Source organism: Microcaecilia unicolor, unplaced genomic scaffold (genome assembly GCF_901765095.1).
Source record: "Microcaecilia unicolor unplaced genomic scaffold, aMicUni1.1, whole genome shotgun sequence".
Classification (NCBI taxonomy): Eukaryota; Metazoa; Chordata; class Amphibia; order Gymnophiona; family Siphonopidae; genus Microcaecilia; species Microcaecilia unicolor.
In genome coordinates this window covers 43136-55350 of record NW_021963088.1, presented here as the reverse complement: position 1 = coordinate 55350, position 12215 = coordinate 43136, and the positions used below count along the sequence as shown (strand labels likewise).

At 42.0% G+C, this 12215-nt stretch overlaps 1 protein-coding gene across 1 annotated transcript in view; it reads left to right on the top strand.

The window, feature by feature from the left end:
* Positions 1–12215, top strand: part of LOC115458920 (serine/threonine-protein phosphatase 4 regulatory subunit 4-like) — a gene marked incomplete at its 5' end in the record, with an annotated part of 224254 nt that overhangs the window by 172545 nt on the left and 39494 nt on the right. Inside the window, 1 exon segment of the mRNA XM_030188773.1 lies at positions 4253–4319. Coding sequence (XP_030044633.1) covers positions 4253–4319 — 67 coding nt within the window.

The window sequence follows — 12215 nt, the reverse complement described above, 5'->3', positions numbered from 1 at the left end:
TGTTGCTGGAGGATGTGGTAACAGTGGTTAGCATATCTAGGTTTAAAAAAGGTTTGGACAAGTTCCTGGAGGAAAAGTCCATAGTTTGTTATTGAGCTGGACATGGGGGAAGCCACTGCTTGCTCCAGGATTGGTAGCATGGAATTTTGCTTATAATTGGACTTCTGCCATGTTCTTGTGACCTGGATTAGCCACTGTTGGAAGCAGGATCCTGGACTTGGTCGACCATTGATCTGACCCAATATGGCTATTTTTATGTTCTTATTTGCATCTGTGTAGGAAATGTGCCATGTGTGTGTAATATGTGTGCGTGAGTGTCCCGCACGTAATAGTGGTGTTAAAAAGCTGGTGTGGAACAAAAAAAACCTGTTACGTCAGTGGACACACATGTATGACATCTGTCTTTGGTGCATACACAAAGGTTTACTTTACAGCAGGAGAGTACCGCAAAGGCTGTCGTGATCAAGTGTGAGCATTGTGGTCATATTCCACTGCAACAGGAGACATTGGTGGTGGTTCCTGTTACGTGGTTGTCGCCTTTTTTCCTGTGTGCGCGCAGAATATCAATGATTACTGCGAGACTCTTCAACACATGTGCTAGCGGCTTTCCTTACCAAGCTGCTTGCAGTATTTCTGTACATCTCATTTGCATGCAATTTCCTTTGAGCATCGATCACTTTTTCAAAATCAGTAAGTTTATACATGGCTATAAATGCACGCGGTATTTAACAGCGACTTTTGAGCATCTGCCCCTTAGTAGGAAACTGTGACCCCTTTCTTAAATGTGCTTAAGTAACCAATAACCCACAGTAGATAATGCACGTAAACTAGATCTGTTTAACAATAATACACCATTATGAATTCTAGAAAATTGACTACAATTCATTTAATAGCTAATCTAATCTAATATTTATATTCTGCAATTAACTTTTTTAGCTCAGTGTAGATTGCATGAAAAAGAAGCCAGGCATTCCTGGGAATTACAAAAAAAAAAAAAGATTTCTAATACACAATGCTATCAGAAAACAAAAAAAAAAAAGTAAACTTTAAGGCACAAATTTCTCAACCACGTTTTTAGATCTCCAGAATAAGGAAAGCTGATTAATATGTCTTATTCTGGCAGACATTCCAAGATTTGACTCCAAAAAAGAAAAAGCAAACAAAAATTTTCTTATACCTATTAAATTTTGTGAAAAATAGGTTTAGAATCAACACATCTCTCATCCTTATAATGTTTTCATAACTTGGAAAGATCAACAGTGAAATAATGTATTGTGGAGCCAAACTTTAAAATAGTTATACCCAGTGGTGTGCTGGAGCAGGCTCTCACAGGCTCGCAAGAGCCGGTTGTTAATTTTTTGAGATTTTGGGAGCCGGTTGTTAAAGTAGGGCCCTCCATGGCTACTTCAACAACTGGCTCCCAAAATGTGGGCTTGGGCCCCCTGCTGAATTCTCTTTTACTTTGCTGGTGGGGATGCTGAGCCCTTCCAGCCAAGTAAATAGAATACTGCTGCTCCCTGCTCCTTGTTTCCAGCTCTGAGCAGCAGGCTGGGACTTCTCGAGCATGTGAGAGAAGTTCCAACATGCTGCTCAGAGCAAGACATTGGGAGTGGTGGCAGTTCATTTATTGGCTGCCAGCAAAGGTATGCCTAGCGTGCCCACACGAAGGGAGGGAGGAAAGAGAGGCAAGTGTTGCTCCCCCCTCCCTTCCAACTGCAGAGCTGGCTACGTCCAGAGAAAGAGCCTGTTAAAAATTTACCAGCACACCCCTGGTTATACCAATCTTAAAACAAATTTGTGCTTGATTCAGCAGCCAATGAGTTTTAACCAATAATGGGGTTACGCTATCAAACTTTCTTTCTGAATAGATCATCCTGATTGCTGTATTTTGTGACATCTGGAGTCTTTTTATAAGAGCTTGAGAACAACTCTCAAACGGCATGTTACAATATTCTGGGTCAGTTTTTACCGTCTGAGAAAAAGTTTTTTTTTTTTTTCAATGGGCCGGTAAAAGGCCCTGTGGTAAAATTGAAACTGTCATACGCCTATTTATGGCCTGAGCCCTTAACACCGCCCATTGAGCTAGCAGTAAGGGCTCATTCGCTACACGTGCAGAGACCGGTCAGCACGCGTGTGGTAGGAAATAAAAAATGTGTCCAGGCATTATGGGCACGCCAAATCTGAAATTATCACCAGGGGTGCACGCTAGCCTGGTGGTAGTCTCGTTTTGGCTCACACACATAGAGCCTACCGTGCCTTTGTAAAAAGGCCCCTTAAATTGTGAACAGTCAAAAACAATGTCTAATTTTCCTCAGCCTCTTTAAATGGAAAAAAAAAAACTTTTTTTGATAGTAAAGATACATGAGAGTGAGAATCTAAAACCACCCCCAGAATTTTAATCTCGGACTATACTGGGAAACAAGAACCTTATAAGTAACTAGTAAAAAAAGCCCCGTTTCTGATGCAAATGAAACGGGGGCTAGCAATGTTTTCTTCTGTGTGCATGTGGGAGTGTGTGTGTCCCTGCCCTCTGGCCTCTCTCCCCTCCCCCCTCTGAGTCTTTCACTGTTACAGAGCCAGCGATTTTGTACAGCGCTGCGTATGCCTTGTAGCGCTATAGAAATGCTAAATAGTAGTAGTAGTAGTAGTAGGAGTGTGTGTGTCCCTGCCCTCTGGCCTCTCTCCCCTCCCCCCTCTGAGTCCTTCACTGTTACAGAGCCAGCGATTTGATTTTGTGCTCTAAAAAGCCCCGTTTCTGATGCAAATGAAACGGGGGGCTAGCAATGTTTTCTTCTGTGTGCATGTGGGAGTGTGTGTGTCCCTGCCCTCTGGCCTCTCTCCCCTCCCCCCTCTGAGTCCTTCACTGTTACAGAGCCAGCGATTTGATTTCGTGCTCTGCTGTTTTCCTTCACTGACTGTGTTACAGAGAGGGCGGGGCAGACACTCATAGGGAAACCGGATATCTCGCCCCCTTCACACTTCCGGCTGGAGGCTTCATAGAACGTTGGTGTTGCCTTTTATATAGAGAGATGTCTGTGATAAGAAATGTTGTGAGATAAGAAAAACTTAGCTTTTTCTAAGTTTAATTTCAGCCTGTGTACTGCTACCCAATTTTCTACAGTCCTAACATAGAATTCAGCTTTCAAATTAATAGCTATCAAGAAAGTCTCATCTCTTGTAAAGTATGGACAAAATGTGAGACTGAAAAGTGGACTTAGGGAAGGCTATTTTTAGAGACTGTATCCATAGTAAGAAGGGTATAACTTTTGATTCCAAAAATGTATCACGACGCAAGAAATAAATCATATTAGGAAACAAAAAGGGAAAGAAATAATAGAACTAGGAAACAGGCACTTTGCTGCTTTGAGAATTCCAGGCAGAATGTGACTTATAAAAGTTGTATTTTTATCGATACTTCCCATGGACATTCTCAAAATCTTTTCACTCTCTATGGATATAGTTGTTAAATTAAAAAAGAAATTCATATTTATATGGACACAGGTAGGTATGAATATATTGAGCCCCTTAGATATCAAGGTACAGAGAAGAGCAATGAAAATGATAAAGGGAATGGGATGACTTCCTTATGAGGAATGGTTAAAGCAGCTAGGGCTCTTCAGTTTGGAAAAGAGACGGCTGAGGGGGATATGATAGAGGTCTATAAAATACTGAGTAGACTGGAACAGGTAGACATGAAACACTTGTTTACTCTTTCCAAAACTACTAAGACTAGGGGGGGGCATGCAATAAAGCTACTAAGTAGTAAATTTAAAACAAACCAGAGAAAATATTTCTTCACTCAATGTGTAATTAAACTCTGGAATTTGTTGCCAGAGAATGTGGTAAAAGCAGTTAGCTTAGCTGGGTTTAAAAAAGGGTTGGATAGCTTCCTAAAAGTCCATAAGCCATTATTAAAATGGACTTGGGAAAATCCACTACTTATTTCTGGGATAAGCAGCATAAACTATATTGTACTGTTTTGGGATCTTGCCAGGTACTTGACCTGGATTGGCCACTGTTGGAAACAGGATACTGGGCTTGATGGACCTTCAGTCTGTCCCAGTATGGAAACTCTTATATTCTTATGTTTTAAAGATGTTGCTCAAGAATATATGTCTTTGAATTCCAGTTCTAGAGAAATGTGCTGTCACTGCCTTTATTGATGGGGTTTGGCCTTCAGAAGAGGGCCCTTTACTGTCTCAAACTGTTTATATAATAGCGTTAAGTGAATTTACCATTATTTTACTAACAGGAGCAAATAGAAAAAGAGAAGCAGCAAAATGAAGCCAAGACCACTGAGAAAAACTTTGAAAAGAAGCGTAAGTTTGCTGTCAATAAATAAGCATTCATGAAGCAAAAAAAAGACGATTTTGGTCATTTCTTTCTTTTAAGAGGCTGATTTTCTTCATTGATTTGAGAATGGTATTCTTTGTAGGTGGTACATGGTTTTAATTCTCTGTCCTTTTTGCATGAATAAAATACATTCTAGTTTATATAATCCTGAGTTCTGTGTCATATTTCCAGCCAGAAATAGGAGATGGTCATAGAGTGAACCCTAGCTTATTTCTGTTCTGGCTGCTCTGTGCAGAATGAATATGAAATTGACTTAAAAATTTGTGTAGAAAGTATTTATGATCACACCTGAATTTAATGCAAGTTAATGCACCTTCATATAGGCATTACTTAATGCTCATGTACAGCATAAGTTATTTACATGCAAGCAATCTATTGTATATACAAATGACTCCCCAATGTACTGTATACCAATGGTGACATTAGGTGTTAACACTGGATAGTATGTATAATTAATATTATCACTTCTGTAGTTCACACAAGATGTATATAATGTTTTACAGAGACAAAGGCAGTTTTATAACAGGACACCTAGCCTATGAAAGCATATAAGTGCATATGTTGTGTGTGTGTGTGTGTGGGGGGGGGGGGTGTTATTCTTTCTAACCCAGCATATTTATAGGCATGGATTAGTGGGACAAAGTCAACATAGATTTAGCCAAGGGAAATCTTGCCTCACCAATCTGCCACATTTTTTGAAGGGGACAAATAAACATGTGGATAAAGGTGACCTGGTTGATATTGTGTATCTGGATTTTCGGAAAGCATTTGACAAAGCACCTCATGAAACAGTCCTGAAGAAATAAAATATTAATGGGATAGGAGGCAGTGTCATTCTATAGATTAAGAACTGGATAAAACAGAGAGTAGGGTTCAATGGTCATTATTCTCAATGGAGAAGGGTAAATAATGAGGTCCCCCAGGGCTCTGAGCTAGGACTGCTTTTTAATATATTTATAAATGACGTAGCAATAAGAATAAAGAGTGAGGTGATCAAACATCCAACCAGTAATACCTCCAAGCTCACAATCATGCAGTTACAGCAGATAATGATGCTAGAGGGTTCATCTACGATTAGACATCTCCGATTGGATACTTTTAATAACCTTCATGACCAATATATGAATAGTGAAGTCTTTCTTGCCACAATCATGGAACTAACCTTGTCTAAGCCTTTAAGACTTAAAAGGTTTTTAACTAATGATATATTTAAGTATTTTACTTCCTGATTATGTAAGGCTGACCACCTAGACCTTTAAGGCCTGAAATGTTTTAACTATTGACATATTCAAATATTTCTTTTTTGATTGTACTAATAAGGTTCTCTGGACAACTGATGGTTAAATGTCGAATTACAGTTCATTGTACTCCGCTTAGAACTTCACAGTCAAGTGGATTATAAATGTCAAATTAAATTAAATTTTGCTGATGACACAAAGGGTCCTGTTTACTAAGTTGCGCTAGCGTTTTCTAAATGCTAGAGACACCCATAGGAATATATGGGTGTCTTTAGCATGTAGCGTATGCTAATGTTTAGCATTCACTAAAAACGCTAGCGTGCCCTTAGCACTGCTTAGTAAACAGGGCCCAAAGTTATTCATAGTTGGATTGTGAAAAATTGCAAGAGGACCTTATGAGACTGGGAGATTGGGCATCCAAATGGCAGGTGAAATTCAGTGTGGGCAAGTGCAAAGTGATATACATAGGGAAGAGCAACCCAAACTATACTGTATAGCAGTGGATGGAAAGAATTAATTTTTTTAAAAGAGTCAAAAATGTCAGTGTGAGAGTAAAATAACTGAAAATTTAAGGGAATGGGATTAAACTTGGCATGTGGGGAAAACCAATAAAAAGATACAGCAAGTTCAAGAATGGGCTTAATCTAACTGGGGGGGGGGGGTTCCAGATAAAAAAAGCCCCCTCAAAAATTGCGCAGTACATTTCTGTGGGAGGAGTTATAGCATCTGTAGCATATTAACTTGCATAAAACGAACATAGCAGTTAGGGAATTCCTCCTTTCAAAACTGTCTTTTCCTATTCTCTACTCTCCTATTCCCCCAAACTTTCCCCACTGGCTAAAACTACCCCCGGAACTGCCCTGCCCCGCCCCCATTCTCCAGAATTACCCCAATAATTGGCCCACCAAACTGCCCCTGCAACTCAAAAGCTACCTCCTGGAACTACACCACCCCCAAAATTCCCCCCACAACTGTCCTACTGCCTCACAAACTGCCTTACCCCAAATGTCTAATCCCTTGCAACTGCCCCCAACCCTAAAAGCTATCCCCCACAAGTGCCCCACTACCTGGCAAATTGTCCCCACTGTATTTACTGCCCCACCCCTAAAAGTACCCCTATAATTGCCATACCACCCTGCTTATTGCCTCCATCTCCAAAAAATTACTTCTCCCCCGCAGCTGCCCCATCACCCTGCAAACTGCCCTAATCTAAAACTCCCTGCAACTGCCCCACCACCCTGCATATAGCCTCCACTCCAAAGATTCCCCTCAAAACTGTCCTACTACCCTGCAGTCTGACCTACAAAACTAACTGACCCACTCACCTCCCCTCACATAGCTCACTCATACATGCACAAGGGTTGGAAATAAATCCATATGTACGATCTCTTTGCTTTCCCCACTTGAAAGCCACATATGTACACATGCGCCTCTATAAAATTGCATCCTGAAAAGCTCTCACTCAAAGTTACATTTACTGTACCTGCTGTAAGGCACATATGTTTGCTTTGATAACCATGCAATTTATAACATTCATGTGTATCTCAAAATTCTTCTCAACTTCCAGCCCCAGGAACACTTACCCAGTTTGATCAGTTTCTACAGGGATGGATTCCATGAGAGCAGAGACCAGATCTGTCTTGGAAAAATGAAACTAGCACAGGGGTGTCACTCATTTCAGTATCTACCCATATTGAAAATGACATCCTTGACGCTTGCTGAGCAGAGGGAAGGGATAATCTGATGTTTGTTTATTAATTTTGACATCCCAGATTTAGGGGCTCTTTTACTAAGCCGCTCTTTTCTGTGCGTTGACCCTATTTCCAGCATGGCCATAAAATAGGCATTTTTTTTCTGTTTGTTGAGTTTCTAGCCATGCATTAAAGTTACAACAAAAAAATCCACATGAGTATTTATCAAGATTCTTTCGGAAGATGGGCGTCCTTCTCACAGGGTCACCCAAATCGGTATAATCAAAAGCCGATTTTGGGCGTCCCCAACTGCTTTGTGTCGCGGGGACAACCAAAGTTCCCTGGGGCATGTTGGAGGTGTAGCAAAGGCGGGACTTGGGCGTGCCTAACACATGGGCGTCCTCGACCCATAATGGAAAAAAAGGCGTCCCTGACGAACACTTGGACGACTTTACCTGGTCCTTTTTTTCTTAAGACCAAGCCACAAAAAGGTGCCCGAAGTGACCAGATGACCACCGGAGGGAATCGGGGATCACCTCCCCTTACTCCCCCAGTGGTCACTAACCCCATCCTACCCTCAAAACAGATTTTGAAAAATAATTTTTCCCAGCCTCAAATGTGATACCCAGCTCCATGACAGCAGTATGCAGGTCCCTGGAGCAGCTTTAGTGGGTGCAGTGCACTTCAGGCAAGCAGACCCAGGCCCATCCCCCCTCTACCTGTTACACTTGTGGTGGTAAATGTGAGCCCTTCAAAACCCACCAGAAACCCACTGTACCCACATGTAGGTGCCCCCCTTCACCCATAAGGGCTATGGTAGTGTTGTACAGTTGTGGGGAGTAGGTTTTGGGGGGCTCAGCACACAAGGTAAGGGAGCTTATATACCTGGGAGCTTTTTCTGAAGTCCACTGCAGTGCCCCCTAGGGTGCCCGGTTGGTGTCCTGGCATGTCAGGGGGACCAGTGCACTACGAATGCTGGCTCCTCCCACGACCAAAGGGCTTGCATTTGGTTGTTTCTGAGATGGGCGTCCTTAGTTTCCATTATTGCCGAAAATCAGAAACGACCATCTCTAGGGACGACCGAAATTTCAAGATTTGGGCGTCCCCGACCATATTATCGAAACGAAAGATGGACGCCCATCTTGTTTCGATAATACAGGTTTCCCCACCCCTTTGCTGGGACGTCCTGCGAGGACGTCCTCAGGAAAACTTGGGCGCCCCTTTCGATTATGGCTCTCCACGGGAACCAAGATTGATTTTCATGTCTCACAATATCCCCCTATTTGGTACAGTCCCCTGTTCCTGCCTGGGATGACTTCTTCCATATATAGTACTTGGAGGCAACTAGGATTGATTAGATGAGGGCAGTTTTATGAAGATGACAAATTGGTACCCATCAAAACATTAGGTCAGGATTATGGTCTCCCCAGGCTCTTGATTTTAATTGTTTATTTATTTTATAATACAACTCAAACAGAGGTGATATAGCAATTTGTAATAATATCTTCCACCAAAATCTCTAATCCCAGGCTCTTGTTTATGCTTACTTGCAACTGGCACACCTATTGAGGACAACAGCTAGAAGGAACGATTGACTGGGGAAGCTTCATTCTTGGAAGACATTTGTGAGGATTTTTTGTTCACGAAACATCTGGTGGGCACGCTTTACGGTTATCTCAGAGACCTCCTCCTTGTTGACAAAGGCCATCGAATAAGATGGGAGCGTGAGCTGGGTATTCTATATACCCCTGCTGAGTGACACTATGAGGCATATTTTCAAAGCACTTTGGGAGGCTAAGTTCCATAGGTTTCTATGGAACTTTGGGAGGCTAAGTGCTTTGAAAATGAGCCTCTTTATGGACCAAGCTTTGGCTAAAGTGACAATTGCTTCTAACATCAGGAAAAACTATGAAAATTGCTAGTGTTTGACCCTGGATCGCCTTAGTCGCTGGTACCCTCAATTTAACTCATCCTGTAGGAGGTAGTGTGGGTCCAGGGGTACCTTCAGACATTTATGGTGGGCGTGCCTGAAGGCAAAGGCATTCTGGAAGAGTATCTGGTTTCAGATTTTCTGGTTGACTGGCTTACAGGTTCCATGGGATCCTGGGACATTTCTGCTTAGGGAAATCCCAGGATTTCATAAGCCGCAGGTTGCATTGATTAGACATCTGTTAAATGCAGCAAAATTAACCTTGGCCACTGTGTGGAGGGACCCGGGAGTTTCATCCTTGATTAAGTAGCGTGTTCGGTTGCAATATGCCTACAAGATGAAGAAGCTAAAGCAATACTATGTAACAGTACAAGAGCTTGGGAAAAGGTTGCTTCAAAATGTGAGTTTCCTTGGGTGAGTTGGGCTCTTCTCTTGGACCATTGTGGTGTTCTTGACTGTGATTATTATGTTCCTTCATGATTGTTAGTGACTTCTTATCTTGCCCCTTTCCTATTCCCCTGTTTTTGCTCCCCTTTTTGGTTTTATTGAGAAAAAAGAAACATTTTGGACGTTCTTTAAAGTGTTAATGGTTTGGTGTTCTATTTGCAGTTTTCTATATCCTTTTAATGACAGATTGTTGTTCTTTTTGCATTTGTAATTAAAGAAAAACCTCTTCATAAAAAAAACCCTATAATTTTTGAAGCAGAAATTTTTAAACAAGAAACAAAACAAAAAGACAGCTTATAAAAATAAATTAAATAACTGCATAGGACAACCAGTTACCTTGCTGAGGAGTTTAACAGCAAATAGGCTGAAATAGTAACCAGCCATCTTAATTAGGGATAAAGAACCAGTATTTTAATCCCTTTTTTAAGCCTTGCACAAGATGATTTATTTTGGAGATTGGAGCAAACTCTTTACTGTTAAGTAAAAGAAATGTGCCATATAATCTTTAAACATGTGGAAGCACATTTTAGATAGCCTGTCCCTAAAAATACACATGGAAATGACTGTGTTAGATTTTGTCAACAATAAGCTGAACTTACTTAAACACTTAATAAATATAGAGTGTGGTATCAATTCTTTTTTTTCTCTTATTTTCAATTCAAAGTGGAGAAAAAGACCTCAGCAGTCTCCCATCAGTGCTGATAATTTGGTGCTAATTGGCACTAATCGGCGCTAATTTAGATTTGTGCTCACATTTTGCCATGCACTATTCTATAACAATGTGCACCCAAATCCCATTACTTGCAACCCAAAAAGGGGTATGGTCATATGTAAAGGGGTCCACTTCCCACTCTGGGTTGGGGCCGGCAGCCCTGTTAGGCTCACAGGTTTCCAGCAAAGAACCAGACTGCCATATGGACTTAAGACCAAAGTGCTTTATTCTCAATTCAGTTCCACTCTCAAAATTGAAATGCAGTTCACAAACAGGGTTCAGGCCAGGTTCCAAACTCCAGCTAACATTCAGTTCCTTAACAGTTCAGGCCCACTTCCTTTGTACTACCTCCCCTCTCCCTCAGAAGGGCTCCGTCAATGTTCTATGCATCCCAATAATTCAACACTTTCACAAACAGTCTCTTCAAAGGAAACCACTACTTAATGCTCCTGTCCTCTTCACGGTACCCAGGAGGACCCTGTAGCAAACGGGGCTGGCAGCTTTCCTCCTACCTCACAGCACCACACCCCTGTGTCCTCTCACACTGCCTTCATGTGCTGGACAGGGCTACATTTACATTCTCACACTCCATGGCAGCTTACTCTTCCCCACCCCCCACCCCCAGGGAAGCTCCAGTGGCAGGCCCTTTCTGTCCTCCACCTACTCCATGGCAGCTTCTCTCTCAATCAGTTTCCTCTCCCTCCTGGTGGCTGGGAGCCACCCAGAAATCTCTCCCCCTCTCACAGCTGGAGGGAATTATATACTGGCGATGCAGCTAAGGGACTGAGCTTCACCTCCCCTTCTCCCTCTAGTGGGGAAGGGAGTAACTGGCTCCCCTAGCCCTGAGCCACTGCTCCCCCTGCTGGGGTTGGAAATCCGTTCCACTCTTTTGGGGCTACCCTCCTCTCTCCTGCTTGCAAGGGCTTCTGGGAACCGTAGTTCAGGGATTAGCTGCTTCTCTGTGGGGCCCCGAGTGCTAGGTCCATATGTGGGTCAGGGGCATTCCTAATATTTGCACGCAGTATTATATAATGTTGAGGATGTGCACCTAAATAGGGCACCAACAATTACACCTGGTTTCAGCAAGCATAACTCCTGGTGCCTAAATTTTGGAGCTGAAATTAGCATTCATTACGATTTTATAATGGGCGCCCGTCATTGAGTGCTCATTATAGAATAGCACTGAGCACCAATTTTTTCGGTGCCCAATTTTGGATACCATTTACTGAATCTAGCCCTATGTACCTAACTTAGCCAGGGAAACTTTGGCCATCTAAAGTTTAGCTGAGAAATAGTTCTGGCCAGCTATTGCATCTGTTTGGTCAAATCCATTGTGTTTTAAATCTTCTGTGTCTTACTGTTGTTAGTAATATGTAATTTATCTTTAAAATCAAGCATGGTACCAGAAGATCAGAGGGTGGCAAATGCAATACCAATCTTTAAAAAAGGTTCCACAGGTGATCCGGGAAATTATAGACCAGTGAGCCTGACGTTGGTTCTGGGCAAAGTGATAGAGACTATTATAAAGAACAAAGTGACAGAGCATATTCAAAAGCATGGATTAATGAGACGAAGCCAACATGGATATTTGGTGATGGGAAATCTTGCCTCACCAATCTACTACATTTCTTTGAAGGGGTGAACAAATATGCGGATAAAGGTGAACCGATTGATATTGTGTATCTGGATTTTCAAAAGGCATTTGCAAAGTACCTCATGAAAGACTCCAGAGGAAATTGGAGAGTCATAGGGTAGGAGGTAGTATACTATTGTGGATTAAAAGCTGGTTAAAAGATAGAAAACAGAGAGTAGGGTAAATGGTCAGTATTCTCAATGGAGAAGGG